This window comes from Dendropsophus ebraccatus, chromosome 1, assembly GCF_027789765.1.
Source record: "Dendropsophus ebraccatus isolate aDenEbr1 chromosome 1, aDenEbr1.pat, whole genome shotgun sequence".
In the NCBI taxonomy this organism is placed as follows: domain Eukaryota; kingdom Metazoa; phylum Chordata; class Amphibia; order Anura; family Hylidae; genus Dendropsophus; species Dendropsophus ebraccatus.
Genome location: NC_091454.1, coordinates 158,216,903 through 158,233,674, shown reverse-complemented (window position 1 = coordinate 158,233,674; position 16,772 = coordinate 158,216,903). Strand labels below are relative to the sequence as shown.

Here is a 16,772-nt window from a genome sequence, read left to right as displayed (position 1 = left end):
TCGTTTTTGTTACCGATTACTGGAGAAGAAAAGGTTGTGGTCATTAAGAAAAGATGGCATATAGAACGTCTTTCCTTTTGTTTAGGTAATTACACCCTGCTGCCCGACATCAAACTAACTTTAAGGCCATGCCTGGAATAAAACAAATTGCAGGTATACTGCCATTATGTCTCATCAAAGTGTCACTAGAAGTATCATTCTTCAGAACTACATCCTGCTGAAAATGGGTCATTTTCACAGAACCCCAGCCATACATTTTAAAGCACATATGTCTTGTGCTGTGCCAACGTTATTTCCAAAGATTAATATTGAAACAGTGCCACCATGAGGATTATTTTAGGTTTGTTGTAAGTCTTTGCAGCTCAGAAGTCAGACTAACTGGTAAGGTTAAAATAAAATTGTTACCCCCCTATAAAATGTTTCATTTCACTGTATCATTTGAATTAGAAAATTACTTTTATAGCAAACACTATGGCATAGTATTTGCTTAGGATAAATATTATTCAAAGCTTAAGAATAATAGCAAAAAATAATAATAAATACACAATGAAGTAATTCTTTTAATCTGGTATATACGGGACATAATAGGCCTCAGATAACTATTGTAGAATTGACGTCCCAAATTATTGACTCATAGTAAATTAGAAAATTTGCAATTTGAGGGATGAATTTGAAGTCACACACATCTGAAATGTTAGGTTAACAAATATTCTCATTTTAATTTTTACTCTAATAGAATTAACAAAATAATAATATATAATATACAAAATTATAATATATAATATATAATTCATTACCATAGGGTTACATTCAAATGTAGTAGATTGCTGATGCAGATTAGTTTTTAGAAAATTTTACTTAGACACTTTGGTGTCTCTATCACCAAAGTAGTGTACAGTGTCTGGACAGTTGTTATTATTGTTATTGTTATTGTTATTATTATTATTATTATTATTATTATTATTATTATTATTAATAATAATAATAATAATAATAATAATAATAATAATAATAATAATAATAATAATAACCAAATAACAGAATATACCTATTTGTTCATTTTCATTGAAAGTTAATTTGATCTTTCAGGATATAATCCTTTCCTTGATGCATACCATGGAGAGGGCTTGTGTACAATGAAACTCTAAGGGCAATTTCTTGCCTTTTGAGTATATTTATGCCTTCAGGCAAGAGGTAACCAGCCTTTCTTTAACTGTTTTATTTCTACATTGTTGGTTTTCAAAGGAACAGTGCAAGAAACTCAACTGATGGGTTTGATATACAATGCTCTCAATGGCACTTTACCTACAGATCTGTTATTACAACCTGTATAGTTGGTAACATGTTTAAGGTTTTTTTAAAGGATGTTATCCTGGAATAGTTAATAAAATGAGATGTAGAACATCATATAAATATGGAATTATGATGGATTCTGCATGTCAAACCAATCTGATAAATCTAAGGGGTAAATCATTTTCAAGCTAAAAGCTGTCTTAATTCTCTCTTTTTGGATTCTGTATCTATTTACAATGACAAACCTAACAGAGATCAGTCAGGCTCCATAGAACTCCATTATAAGTCCGAGGTGCAGCTGCGGTCCTCTCCCTGCTCTAACTCTTGATCAGTACATGTTTGAACACTCAGACCCGGACTGATCAATTTTTTTTACATGTCTCTATGACATGTCAAAAGTTTTGTGAAGTGACAGTGACACTTAAGGTTTAAAGCATACATGTTGTTTCAAAAAAATTTATATACTTACATGATGAACCCTTCAGAGTAATGACAAGATAATTTTAGTACTCTCACTGCTGTAACTTGGCTCCTGACAGCCCTCACCATAGTGGTCAGTTATTTCCCTCACTTCCAATATAAAGAAGGAAAATCGGAGCACTTCTTGAATTGCAGCAATCAAATTTCCCTCACTTCTCTAGCCAATCACAGAAAACCACAACATCTCTCTGCCATAACATAATATAGTGCACTGAAATTAACAGGCTGCCACTGTGCAGATCTGATGAGATATAGTACTAAAAGTCATATGAGGGATTACTGGTGCACTGGGTTTTCAAGTCCATCCCCGGTCTAATTCTCTGGCCCCACCCCTGAGGAGCACAGAGAAAAAATCTGCTCAGTTTGATGGTGGTGGTGTGGGGGAAGTACACAGCAGCACTGTGGACATACAACTGTAAGTAACCTGTTATTTACACAAGGGACAGCTGCCAATAACTGTAGTGATGATAGATGAGAAGCAAGCCTTGATTTACCTTTGAGTAACAGTGCAGATCATCGCTCACTCATTTTAGGAACACATTAGGCATTCTCTCTCTGTCTGTCTCTATTTCTATCTTCCCTTTTTCTTTTGCACTGAGCAGGGGGTAAACCCCCTGACCCATAATTTGTATTGTTTTAGGGCTGTTTTCTGAGATAAGAAGTAATTTTTCATACTGGCTATGAAATGGGAAAAAGTTCTTTGAAAAGGTGACCATTTAACAGACAAATATTTGTATAAACTTACACTTACCCATTTTCTGATCCACTAACCACATAAGGTTGTTTTTCAAAATCTCGAGCCTTTGCTAAGCATGTTATTGCAGCTGTGTGACCAAATAAAATAGCTTTGGATGTAACCTGAAAATGTACAAAAAGTGCATGACACTAAAGTAATAACCAACAGTAATTTATGGCTTTGTCTGTATATTAGTGTTCTCATCATACGCAAAAAGAAACAATCAAACTTTGAAACGCATACTTTTAACTTAAGAGATGTGAACCATAAAATTATACTCTCCAATGGCTGATTCTCTCATTCCAAACAGAATTGGTCAGTATTCTCAGATAATTACAATTCTGCTGGTGAAACCAAGACACAAATGACAGAATTCCAGATCACTGATGCCAAACATACTTTTAATAGAAAACTATTATTTATTAATACGAGTTTTCCAAAATTCCGAACTGTGGTCAAATCAAAAGACATTTCTTTCTAGTTATTTGGAGGGATCAATAACACAACTATGCAGCAATAATCTCTATGTCATAGTATAAGGGGGAAGGACACATGAAGGCTATGTTTACACAAAGTTTTTTTTAAGCAAAGAATGGACGCTGATTGAGATGGAATCAGTGTCTGTTCTCTACTGCAGGGGCACTGTATGCACACATCTTAAGAATGGGCTTTAAAATAATGTACATGCCTATTATTTCAGCATGTTGTTCAATGAACAGCAGCCAGAAATAATAGCTGTTCACACAATGTAAATTGCGGAGGCAGTCGCACATTAGATTGAAATGAATGGTTAATTGATTTGCGGGCACACCCGATAGGGCCCACAGAACGCGTTTTGGGCATGTGCCTGTCGGCTCTGCCACCTCCCCTTTCTCCCCTGCCGCTGATACAAGATTGTAAGAGCGGCAGGGGATATAGGAGAGGCAGCAGAGCTAGGGGACATCAGCTTATGGGATCTTTATGATCCCATAAGCTGATGTAAAATCACGACCTGGGCATTGAGGCTTCAATGATCCCAGGTCGTGATAGGGTTTAACATGCTTAACATTTCTGAGACAACAATATTACTAGTAGGATCGTTTTAGTTTTGTTTCATGTATTTTTTATTTGGTGCAGCCCACAGTACATTAAGGGTTTACCTTTTGCTGTTATCATTCAAATTAGATACGTTAATGAAAACATGGAGAAAAATATTCTTCTTGGTAGGATATTAGCTGATGCAAAGTAAGCACACAGTATAACATTTTTTAGTAGAGACATCAGTAGTGTCAATTTTGCCCTATTTCTTGTTAGTCACTGGAGGTCCAATCAAAGTAAAATCATTGTTATCGGCAGTGGTCCGGTGCCCAGGGCAGCACCTTGCAGGGGGACAGCAGCAGGGAGCAGAGGAAAGCAAACAACTTTTTTTTGTTGTTTTTATTTTTTTAGTGACCCACCTTACATTCAGACTTGCCATTTTTTTTTATTTATTTTTTTTTTTTTGGGGTGGGGGTGGTATTGGTCAGGTCTGGTATGGTGGTGTTATCCAGTCACAGTGTGGTTGTATTGGTCAGTACTGGTATGGCAGTGTTATCCAGTCACAGTATGGTGGTATTGGTCAGGTCTGGTGTGGCAGTGTTATCCAGTCTCAGTATGGTGGTATTGGTTAGGACTGTTGTGGCGGTGTTATCCAGTCACAGTATGGGGGTATTGGTCAGGTCTTGCAGTGTTAAATATGACGTCTGGAGCTATTATCTGCCAATCTTCCAATACTGTGGTGAGAGTTCCCTCAGACAATAGACTGCTCTAATCATTGATTCAATGTGGAAATTTGTTTATGTTTTAAGCAGTTGAAACTATGTTTCTACATGTAGAGAAATGCATGTGGCCAATATCAGGCTCCTATTCCTCAGTAATCATGTGCTGTTACCATGATTATTGGCCATACGCCTATTGGTCTGGCTTTGGCTGCATGTGGTGACGTACAGTAAATGTGTGAAGACGGCCTAAGACTGATCAGATATCAATATGATGTTCAGAAACTAGAAAATCCTGATGCTAATTGGTGAGTGAAGATGGGGGGTCTGGAGGTGTAGTGCCTATGGCAGTAGCAGCTGGTAATACGGCCCTGGTGGCTGATAACAATGAATTTACATGGCTGCGTGAATAGTATATATATATATTTTTTTATTGTTCATAAAATCTACAGTATGGTTCATTAACATTTACAGTTTTTATTTACAAACCTTCATGTCCATCGATAAATGCCAGAGACATATTTGCCCCTCTAGACTTCCAGTCACAATTGTTTTCTGATCATCTGTTATCATGATGGCTGTAATGCTGTGAGCAGGGGCTCGGTTTCCCCATAATGCAACTGCCTGGGTAGTGCTCTTCATCATGAGCTTGACCTGCAATTGATTAGGAAAACTTTTTAACATTTTTTAAAATAATTTAAAGGCACGCCCCATGTAAAATGAGACTAATATAATGTCTCGTATAAGGTCTTTGTAAACTAACACTATTCCCCTGAACCTTTCTTCTGCATTTTATAGCTATGTGGGCCTTTTTAACTTGTGCTTACGGCTTACCGCAGTCAGTGAGCTGCTATGTTATAAAGTAGTTTGTTAAACATGAACAGTTTTCTGTCAAATGGATTCATACTCAAGCAGTTATTTGTTATGCACAGTATTGATCAGTGGCAGGGCTCCAATGCCAATTATGATGAGGAAAAGAAGATTTAGACCTACTCCCTGGTCAGTACTCCAGCAGCACCCCATTCATCCCTCCTCAGCTGTTACTGTGCTAGCTGTCTGTCATTCACTTTCAAACAGGTCACACAAATACCCCTGACAACTACATTATACATATAAAATAGCATATAGAAAAGATCTGAACATCTTAAAGAGAGCGAATGTGCACACAACTGCCGCCAGTTATTACCAGAATCACTCTTATACATAAAAGAAAAGGATTCTGAGAAAAGAAAAATATTAGGAAATAGCTTACAATTTTATTTCTTTATATAAACTGCCAATTCATATTTACATGTGTTGTTTTGAATTGGATAATAGATTATGTATCTGATCAAATTTCAGTATGACGTTATAGACAGAAACACATTTTTACATTTCTTTTCCATTACCCTACAAACTGTAATTTTGCTGTTGTCACAATTTACAGATCTTAAAGGGGTAGTGCGGTGCTAAACATTTATTCACACAATAACACACATTACAACATTACATTACTCTCCTGGGATCGCAGGCATCGCACTGGAGCGAGCGGTTTTCGGACTGAAAGTCCGAAAGTCCCGCTCATCTCTACCGTTCGCCATCTTGGGACAATGACGTCGTCTTCGGTTAGTATAATGCACCAACACTTCCGGGTCTAGCGTGGGTGGAGGGAAAAACGGGGAAGGGGGCCATTCACATACTTAACACACATTACAAAGTTGTATAACTTTGTAATGTGTGTTATTTTGTGAATAAATTTTTAGCGCTGCACTACCCCTTTAAAAGTGACTATACAGTAGATACATCTTAGAAACATTTTGAAAACATGAATCTGTATAAAACTATGTTCACTGTTCTAATATAATTTTCTATTAACCATAAACAGAACACAAAGGTGGCTGTACTATACCTAAGTACATCGTTATATAATTACCTAGTTAATAAGGTTAAAAAAAACTAGAGTCTATCAAGTTCAACCTATAACCCTATTATGTTGATCTAGAGGAAGGCAAACATCCTCATAAAGCAAGTGCCAATTTCCCCATCACAGGGGTAAAAAAATATTTCCAAATACGGCCCCACTTCATATATCAGAATAAATCACTATATATCCTATCACCAGAAATCTAGTGCACATTAATTATAATATTATATTTTTTTTAAAGAAAGCGTTCAGGCCTCCCCTATACTTTTTAATGAATCAGCCATCACAACATCTCGTGGTGGAGAGTTCTATAGTCCCACTGCTCTTACAATAAAGAATCTGCATCTGTGATTACGGTGAAACCTTCTTTCCTTCAGACGTGGAGGATGTAAAAAGATCACTACAAAGATCTCTGTACTGTCCATTCATATATATTTGTACATTGTGATCAGATCTCCCCTAAAACATCTTTTTCTTTTGTGTGTGGAATAACCCCAAGCTTGATACTTGATATTTGGCACTGTAGCCCACTGATTCTCTTAATTACTTTGGTCATTCTCCTCTGCAACCGCTCCAGATCAGCCAAGCCTTTCTGTAGAGGTGCCCAAAATGTGACACAATACTCCACAGGCTCCCTTATTACAGTGATGTGTGATTCGGCATGTGGTGGAAAGGGTGGATAAATTACTTGGGGGGGCTGGGGATGACCCAGCTGTCGTGGTCCATGTGGGAACCAATGACAGGATACAAGGTAGGTGGAGGTCTATCAAAAATAATTTTAGAGGACTAGGTGCTAAGTTGAAGGGAAGGACCTCCAAGGTTGTATTCTCTGGAATACTGCCTGTGCCATGCGCATAGCAGGAAAGACAGCGGGAGCTTAGGGAGTTAAATACATGGCTCAAGTCGTGGTGTAGAGAAGAAGGGTTTGGGTTTTTAGAGCACAGGGCTGAATTTAGAGCACAGGGGGTCCGCTGTGCTGGGGGAGAGAATCCTAGAAGGGGTGGAGGGGTTTTTAAACTAGGGATGTGGAGGGAGGACAATGTAGTATGTAATATAGTGGCGGATAGGTTAGAGAGGGGACAGAACATTGAGGTGGGAGGAGAAGGGTCCTGTGGGGGGAGGATAAGAGAAGTGGATAGGGAGATCCATCTGTTGCAGATGAGCAGTGAGGATGATTGTAGCCACAGCACTGTAATAAATCCTATTTCTTATAATGAAGCGGTTAAACTCGATGGTAATATAAAGTGTATGGTTACTAATGCCAGATGTCTAGCCAGCAAGATGGGGGAGCTAGAGGCCTTGGTTCTGGGGGAGTCCATTGATGTGGTTGGTGTGACTGAGACATGGCTGGACTCCTCACATGACTGGGCTGTCAAAATTCAGGGATTTGCATTGTTCAGAAGGGACCGGGTGGACAGAAGGGGAGGAGGAGTATGTCTGTATGTCAAAAATGATATTAAAGTGAGTGTAAAAGATGCAATAGTGGGCGATGACTGTGATGATGTGGAAGCATTGTGGGTAGAACTACAGAAGGAGGTAAAGAGTGAAAAAACTATTCTTGGTGTAATCTATAGACCTCCCAACATTACTGAGGAGGTAGATGGCCAGTTGAATAGACAAATAGAGCGGGCTGCCCGAGAGGGAACAGTAGTGGTAATGGGGGACCTCAACTACCCAGATATAGATTGGGGTCACGGTTCAGCTAAAACTACAAAGGGGAGGGAATTTCTTAACCTCCTGCAGGATAATTTTCTCGGCCAGTTTGTTGAGAAGCCAACTAGAAGTGATGCCTTGTTGGATCTGGTTATTTCTAAAAACGCTGAGCTGGTTGGGGATGTAACTGTCCATGAACACCTGGGTAATAGTGACCACAATATAGTGACTTTTAGCTTGAAGTGTAGATAAGAAAAACATGTTGGTAGGGCAAAAACTCTTAATTTTAAAAGGGCCAATTTTCCTGGGTTAAGGGCTGAACTTCAGGGCATGGACTGGGAGCGGCTGCTGTCACATACTGATAAGGCTTGGTTCACACTGCGTTTTTGCAATCCGTTTTTTTCAAAAAACAGATGAAAAACGGATGAAAAAAATGGATGCATTTGTGTGCATCCATTTTGATCCGTTTTTCCATTGACTTCCATTGTAAAAAAAAAACGGATCAAAACGGATCCGTTTTTTTTTACGGACACAAAAGTAGTGTCAGCTACATTTTTGTGTCCGTGAAAAAAAAGGATCCGTTTTGATCCGTTTTTTTTACAATGGAAGTCAATGGAAAAACGGATCGAAACGGATGCACACAAATGCATCAGTTTTTTTCAAACGGATTGCAAAAACGCAGTGTGAACCCAGCCTAAAGCTAATAAATGGGAAATCTTCAAACCCACATTAAATAACTGTACTACCAAATATATTCCTATGGGTAACAAATATAAACGGTTAAAATCAAATCCCACATGGCTTACAACCGAGGTTAGAAGGGCTATAAATGACAAAAAAGGGGCATTCAAAAAAATACAAATCAGAGGGCAGCTATAGCCTTTAAACATTACAAAGAAGTCAACAAAACCTGTAAAAATGTAATAAAAGCAGCAAAAAATCACAATGAAAGGCAGGTAGCCATAGATAGCAAAAAAAACAACCCAAAAATTCTTCAAATATATTAACCCTTAGACGACCCAGGGCGTATAGTTACGCCATGGAAGTCTGTCCCCAGACGACCTAGGGCGTAACTGTACGCCCTGGGTGTTTCTCCCGCTATGAAGCGTGCTCCGGAGCGGAGCGCGCTTCATAGCAGGTGGGGGCCGGCTGCAATCAGCAGCCGGGACCTCACCGGCAATGACGCGCTGCAGCGATCGCGCTGCCGCGTGTCATTAACTCCTTAAAACGGACCGCCGGAGGTCTCTCACCTGCCCCCGTGCGGTCCGATCGGCGATCTGCTACACTGAGCCTGCACAGGCAGGCTCAATGAGCAGATCGCCGATAACACTGATCAATGCTATGCCTATGGCATAGCATTCATCAGTTCAGAAATCAAACTAATGTATGTAAAAGTCCCCCAAAGGGACTTCAAATGTGTAAAAAAAAAGTTAAAAACACTAACACACTACCCCAAAACCCCTCCCCCAATAAAAGTCTAAATCACCCCCCTTTCCCATTATATAAATAAAACATATAAAAATAAATAAACAAATAAACATATAATATATCGTAGCGTGCGTAATTGTCCGATCTATTAAAATATAACAAGCGTCATTGCGAATGGTAAACAGCGTACACGAAAAGAGGGAAAAAAGTGCGCGGATTACCGATTTTATGTTACATTATATATAAAAAAAATTTAATAAAAAGTGATCAAAACGTCCGATCTTCACAAAAATGGTATTAATAAAAACTAGAGATCATGGCGGAAAAAATTACACCCCATACAGCCCTGTAGGTGAAAAAATAAAACCGTTATAAGCGTCACAATAGGCCCATTTTATTTATAATTAATTGCCAAAAAAAAGGATTTCATTTAAAAAAAATATATAACATTAGAGAATCTCTGTAAACCTGCATGTGGTTGTGCTCGGGCTGACCTATAGAGTAATAGTATCATGTCGCTTTTACCATATAGTGCATTACGTAGACACAGGAACCCCCCAAACGTTACCATATTGCATTCTTTTTTACGATTTCACCTATTTATATCTTCATAAATAGTATATTTGGAATTCCATCATACATGTTATGGTAGAATGAATGACGCCATTACACAGTACAACTATTCCTGTAACAAATAAGCCCTTACATGGCCTTGTAGATAAAAAACTGAAAGTGTTGGAGCTCTTAGAAGGGGAGGAGGGGAAAACGGAAACACTAAGATCAAAAGTTGCGCGGTCCACTGGGTCATTTTGGGCCTGGTCCTCAAAGGGTTAATACAAAAAAACCAAGGTCAGAGCATGTAGGACCCCTAAATAATGGTGACGGGGAGTTAATAACTGGGGATCAGGAGAAAGCTGAGTTACTTAATGGGTTCTTCAGCTCTGTATATACAAAAGAAGAGGATGGAGCTGCGGTGGGCGGGGCCAGTACTGAGGTGGTTGGGGCCAGTGCTGCTAACATGTGTAATTTACTGAACTGGTTTACTATAGATATGATCCAAGATAAATTAAATAAACTCAATGTAACCAAAGCTCCAGGGCCTGATGGATTACACCCAAGAGTTCTTAGGGAACTCAGTTCTGTTATTTCTCTACCCTTGTATGAAATATTCAGTGATTCTTTGCTGACTGGTATTGTGCCGAGGGACTGGCGTAAGGCAAATGTAGTGCCGATCTTCAAAAAGGGCTCTAGGACTTCCCCAGGTAACTATAGACCCGTAATCTTAATGTCCATTGTGGGGAAACTATTTGAGGGGCTTATAAGGGACTACATCCAGGAATATGTAGTGGCTAATAGTATTATAAGTGGTTTTACTAAGGACAGAAGCTGTCAAACCAACGTAACATGTTTCTATGAAGAGGTAAGTAGAAGCCTGGATGGCAGCGTGGCTGTGGATATCGTGTCAAAATCGTTTGACACAGTTCCTCATGGACATCTGATGGGTAAGTTAAAGAGAACCAATCATGGACTATTATTAAATTTTTTTTATTCTCTAATTAGATGTAAATTATGATTTTACCAACATTTGTAAATAAAATTAATTAATTTTACAGCTTCCTTTTTTAAATATTCACGTTTTACTTTCCTGCCTCGCGCCGACTCTTTTCAAAAGAGACGGCGCGAGACAGGAAACTCCCGTCATGCAGAGCCGCAGCAAGACCGGGCGGCCACCATCTTGATGACGTCACTTACGTTCCACCGCTGGAACGCAAGTTACGTCTTCAAGATGGCGGCCGCCCGGCCTAGCTACACCAAAGAAGCGGATTAGGTAAAGTATGAGACTGTAAAGGCAGTCTGTATCTTTATGAAGTCTATTTATGAAGATACAGACTGCCTTTGCAGTCTGTATCTTATGCGTTACCTACTACTCCGTGCCGGTGCAGCAGGGCTGGCGCTGTCATCTTGATGACGTCACTTGCGTTCCAGCGGTGGAACGCAAGGACTTAATCAAGATGGAGGCCCCGGCCCTGCTGCACCGGCACGAAGTAGTAGGTAAGACATAAGATACAGACTGCAAAGGCAGTCTGTATCTTCATAAATAGACTTTATGAAAATACAGACTGCCTTTACAGTCTGTATCTTGTACTTTACCTAATCCTCTGTTTCTGTGTAAGCAAGGCCGGGCGCCGCCATCTTGATGACGTAACTTGCGTTCCAGCGGTGGAACGCAAATGATGTCATCAAGATGGCGGCGCCTCGCCTTGCTTACACAGAAACGAAAGAGTAGGTAAGGAAAAAGATACAGACTGCAAAGGCAGTCTGTATCTTCATAGATAGACTTAGGGAAAGATATACTTTAATTTTAGGGACAGTGAAATTTAGATGATTGGTTCTCTTTAAAGTCTATTGGTCTGGAAAGTTTAATGTGTAACTGGATTGAAAACTGGCTTAATAATCATACCCAGAGAGTGGTGGTCAATGATTTCTACTCCGAATGGTCCCCGGTAATAAGTGGTGTACCCCAAGGGTCAGTACTGGGCCCCCTCCTGTTTAACTTGTTTATTAATGATATGGAGAATGGAACAGCAATCTTTGCAGATGACACCAAGCTTTGTAGTACAGTATAGTGATGAGCGAATACTGTTCGATCAAATAGTGAGATATTTGAGTATTCGATGTTCGTACGAATATCCTGCAAATATTCGATAAATATTCGATAAGCGTTCATATACCCCAGCTTCCGATTTTGATGTTTTTCACCAATAGAATACTTGTTCCCATAGACTTTAATGGGATCGAATATTCATTCGAATATTCGCGGGACATTCGTACGAATATCGAATATCTCACTATTCGCTCATCACTAGTACAGTACAGGTACAGTCTATGGAGGATGTGCAGATCTTACAAGCTGACTTAGACACACTGAGTGTTTGGGCATCCACTTGGCAAATGAGGTTCAATGTGCATAAATGTAAAGTTATGCACCTGGGTACTAATAACCCACATGCATCATATGTCCTGGGGGGAGTTACTCTGGGAGAGTCGCGGATGGAGAAGGATCTGGGTGTAATAGTAGATAATAAGCTACAGAACAACACACAATGTCAGTCAGCTGCTTCTAAGGCCAGCAGGATATTGTCATGCATTAAAACAGGCATGGACTCTTGGGACAGGGATATAATATTACCGATAAAGCTTTGGTGCGGCCTCATCTGGAGTATGCTGTCCAGTTTTGGAATCCGATTCATAAAAAGGATGTTTTAGAGCTGGAGAGGGTACAAAGACGGGCAACTTAACTAATAAGGGGAATAGAGCATCTTAGTTATGAGGAGAGATTAAAAGAATTAAATTTGTTTAGTCTGGAGAAGAGACGTTTAAGGGGAGATAAAATTAATTTATTTAACCCTTTCCCGCACGAGGACGTAACTGTACGTCCTCGCGCGGGTGCGGGTGCCGCTTGTAGCCTGGGACCGCTGGTATTAGTGGGCACAGTCCGATCGCCGTGCCCGCTAATACAGTAATCAGATGCAGCTGTCAAACATGACAGCTGCATCCGATTACCGGCTGCAGCACTTCTCTGGTGTCTAGTGGGGGAGATCGCTCCTCCGGGACGTTGTCCCGGAGGAGCGATCTCCCTGTCTGATGCCGGCCGGGGACTCGTCCAAGATGGCGCCGTCCCCGGCTCGGCACTCGTTTGTATTCGGCTGCAACAGCCGAAAGCAAACGAGTGCCAACCTCATTGATCTTTGCTGTATATCTATACAGCAAAGATCTCAATAAGAGATCAAAGCCCAGGGGGGCTTCTAGTATATGTGTAAAAAAAAAAAGAAAAAGTATTGTTATTAGTAAAAAGCCCCCTCCCCCAATAAAAGTCTGAATCACCCCCCTTTTCCCAGGTTATAAATAAAAGAAAACAAATAAATAAATAAACATGTTTGCTATCGCCGCGTGCGTAATCGCCCGAACTATTAATTAATCACATTCCTGATCTCGCACGTTTTTTTTTTTCAATTTCTGCACACTTTGGTTTCGTAGTATACTTTATGCAAAAATTCAGCATGTCATTGCAAAGTACAATTAGTGACGCAAAAAATAAGGGCTCATGTGGGTCTGTAGGTGTAAAAATGCAAGTGCTATGGCCTTTTAAGCACAAGGAGAAAAAAACGAAAATGCAAAAATGAAAATTAGCCTGGTCCCCAAGGGGTTAAATATATAAATGGCCCCTACAAGAAATATGGGGAAAATATGTTCCAGGTAAAACCCCCTCAAAGGACAAGGGGGCACTGCCTCCGACTGAAGAAAAAAAAGTTCAACCTTCGGAGGCGACAAGCCTTCTTTACCATGAGAACTGTGAATCCGTGGAACAGTCTACCCCAGGATCTGGTCACAACAAAAACAGTAGAGGGCTTCAAAACCGGCCTAGACAAGTTCTTAGACCAAAATAATATAAATGCATATGTATAGAACCTATCACCCCTCCCCCTTTCCTGTATCCATCCCCTCCTTGGTTGAACTTGATGGACATGTGTCTTTTTTCAACCGTATTAACTATGTAACTTCTACTCTCAGATGCCTTATTAGTGTCCATTACTTTTGAACCCCAAAGTGCCTAGTATGATTGTCCCCCGGAGTGTCCATCACAGATGTTCTGCAGAGTGGCCACCACGGATGTTCCCCAGAGTGTCCACCACAGATGTTCCCCAGAGTGTCCACCACAGATGTTCCCCAGAGTGTCAACAGCAGATGATCCCCAGAGTGCCCACCACTGATGTTCTGCAGAGTGCCCACCACTGATGTTCTGCAGAGTGCCCACCACAAATGTTCTGCAGAGTGTCCGCCACTGACGTTCTGCAGAGTGCCTGCCTCCGTGTACAGAAAACTAAACATCCCTATTCCCATTATTCTGTTATTCCCATTATTGTAATGATAATGTTTCCGCTATATGGCAATATTATCCCATTCCATTCTTACCTGGATAATAAAGCCCAGTGCAATTTGTGGCAAAACACAATACCTGAGACAATTTCACTTTGCAAATTGATACCTAAGGTTTTCCCTTAGGTATCAATTTAGGTATCAATTAAATAGGAAAAGCTAAGTAATTGCCCCCTCCCCCAGTATTTAAGCAGCAAGTTGATCCATGCTAAAAGATGACTTGTGAGTGCCTATAGTTAGCTTACAACATAATGAAGAGCTAATTTATACAACTTTTACAAAGCTGTATATCTCTTTACTGGGCCTCATTTGTGCAAACAAAAATCTATACTTGAGCTCACTATCATGGCCAGAGACTAGAAGAATTTAATGACACCCAAATCACACTTGCCATCATTAGCTTGCAAAAGTATATTTTCATGAAGATTTGCAGTAACAAATCTGAGCCTTGAATTTCCTCAACTGGAAAACTGTATAATATGGACATTTGTTCTCTCAACAGTCAATGCCGTCTAGAAATGATGGATCAGTAATACAAAATATTTTTGTAGTAGCTGCTGCCAACATGTTGTGTGGATTTGTTATTCATTTCACCCCTCCTTATATAAAGGGATGAGATCAACTATGAGGCTACTTTGACACACTGTCTTTTTTGGCCATTTGACGTCCGTCTTTTATGATGCCCATCACTTTGAGGCCAAGTAATGGCTGTTATTTTACAATGACGGGAGGGATTATACAAATGACAAAAATCAACGGCATTTACAGAATTTGGCCTAAAAATGACAACAATCCTAAAAGACGGTCATCAAACAGGCAAAAGAGGGGGGAAAAAAATGGTTCGGAACATATTTACAAATTCCCAGGGCAAGATAAGCTGCCGACCGCAAATAGTTATCATAAACATTATTAGTGGCCGTCATTTTTACGTAGTGGGAACATAGCTTAACCCCTTGCCTCCGCAGCCTGTTTTGGCCTTAATGACCAGGGCCTATTTTGCAAATCTGACTTGTCTCTCTTTATGTAGTGATAACTCTGCGGTGCTTTTAGCTATTGCGGTTATTCTGAGATTGTTTTTTCTTGACATATTCCTCTTTATGTTTGTCGTATACTTTGGTTGATACACTCCGTAGTTTTTTGTGAAAAACACAACATTTGCGCAAAATATTCAAAATTCTCTTTTTCTGTTATAGTTATGCCACATGAATTAATTATTACTGCAACATCTACGACACGTCTGCTTTATGGTGACGTCATTTGGTGAACGCCTTTTTACTTTTTATGATGTTAGAGGGCTTCGAAATCGAAGATTTTTTTAGGGACCAGTTCAGTTCTGAAGTGGATTTGTGGGGCCTGTATGTTAGTTACCCCCATGAATCCCTCCACTGTAAAGGCTGCACCCCTCAACGTATTCAAAGTAATATTTCATAAGTGTATTAACCCTTTAGGTGTTTCACAGAAATTTAAGCAAGTTGGAGGGGAAATTAAAAATGTTCATTTTTTTTTGGCAGATATTCCATTTTAAAGCGTGACTGTCATTTCAGGGTCATTTTTTTGAAAACATTAAATATCAACAGTTCAAGCGATTTTAAGAAACTTTGTAATAGGTTTTATAAACCAAAAGAGTTTCCTTCTGTACTGAAAAAGCAATCTCCCAGCCTCCCCCCTCACTTCAGAAGAAGCAGGATTTCTGTGCCCATTATGTGGCTATAGAGAGGGGAGGGGCTGTTAGGAGTGACTGAGCACGGAGCAGTCCTGCACAGCACAACACCCTGCAATCTTCTCTCAGTAAGTTAATAGATAAGCACTGACCTTTCTGATCCCAGAATCCAGCGTCTTAGGTGCCCAGAGAGTCTACAAACAGCTGACCTTCATGTCACCTCTTCCTGCTCCCTCATCTCCCTCGGCCCCTCCCCCCTCCATAAGGATAGAATGGTGAGAGCAGAGCCCATCTTCACTGGCTTCTCTGTAATGAAGACGTGTTTGCCTGATAATGCACAGATAAGAAGTCAGGGGGGGAGGCTGGGAAATTGCTTCTTAAGTACAGAAGGAGGCTTTTTTGGCTGATAAAACCTATTACCGAGTTTCTTAAAATCGCTCATACTACTGATTTCTGCAATAGAAAAAAATATGACAGTTACGCTTTAACCCCTTAAGGACGGGGCCCATTTTCGTTTTTGCGTTTTCGGTTTTTCCTCCTTGTGTTTAAAAGGCCATAGCACTTGCATTTTTCCACCTAGAAACCCATATGAGCCCTTATTTTTTGCGTCACAAATTGTACTTTGCAATGACAGGCTGAATTTTTGCACTTGGTACACTACAAAACCAGAAAAAAATTCAAAGTGTGGTGAAATTGAAAAAAAAAACGCATTTCTTTTATTTGGGGGAACTGTGTTTTTACGCCATTCGCCCTGGGGTAAAACTGACTTGTTATGCATGTTCCACAAGTCGTTAAGATTAAAACGATATGTAACATGTATAACTTATATTGTATCTGATGGCCTATAAAAAATTCAAACCATTGTTAACAAATATACGTTCCTTAAAATCGCTCCATTCCCAGGCTTATAGCGCTTTTATCCTTTGGTCTATGGGGCTGTGTCAG

General features: G+C 39.9%; 1 protein-coding gene across 2 annotated transcripts in view; it reads right to left on the bottom strand.

The window, feature by feature from the left end:
* Positions 1 to 16,772, bottom strand: part of WDR72 (WD repeat domain 72) — a 227,685-nt gene that overhangs the window by 159,866 nt on the left and 51,047 nt on the right. For both annotated transcript variants that reach the window (XM_069982637.1, XM_069982644.1), the window contains 2 exons: positions 4,735 to 4,899; positions 2,525 to 2,631 (listed from right to left, as the gene is read on the bottom strand). In XM_069982637.1, coding sequence (XP_069838738.1) covers positions 2,525 to 2,631; positions 4,735 to 4,890 — 263 coding nt within the window. In that variant the 5' untranslated portion in view covers positions 4,891 to 4,899. The remainder of the gene's footprint in view (positions 1 to 2,524; positions 2,632 to 4,734; positions 4,900 to 16,772) is intronic.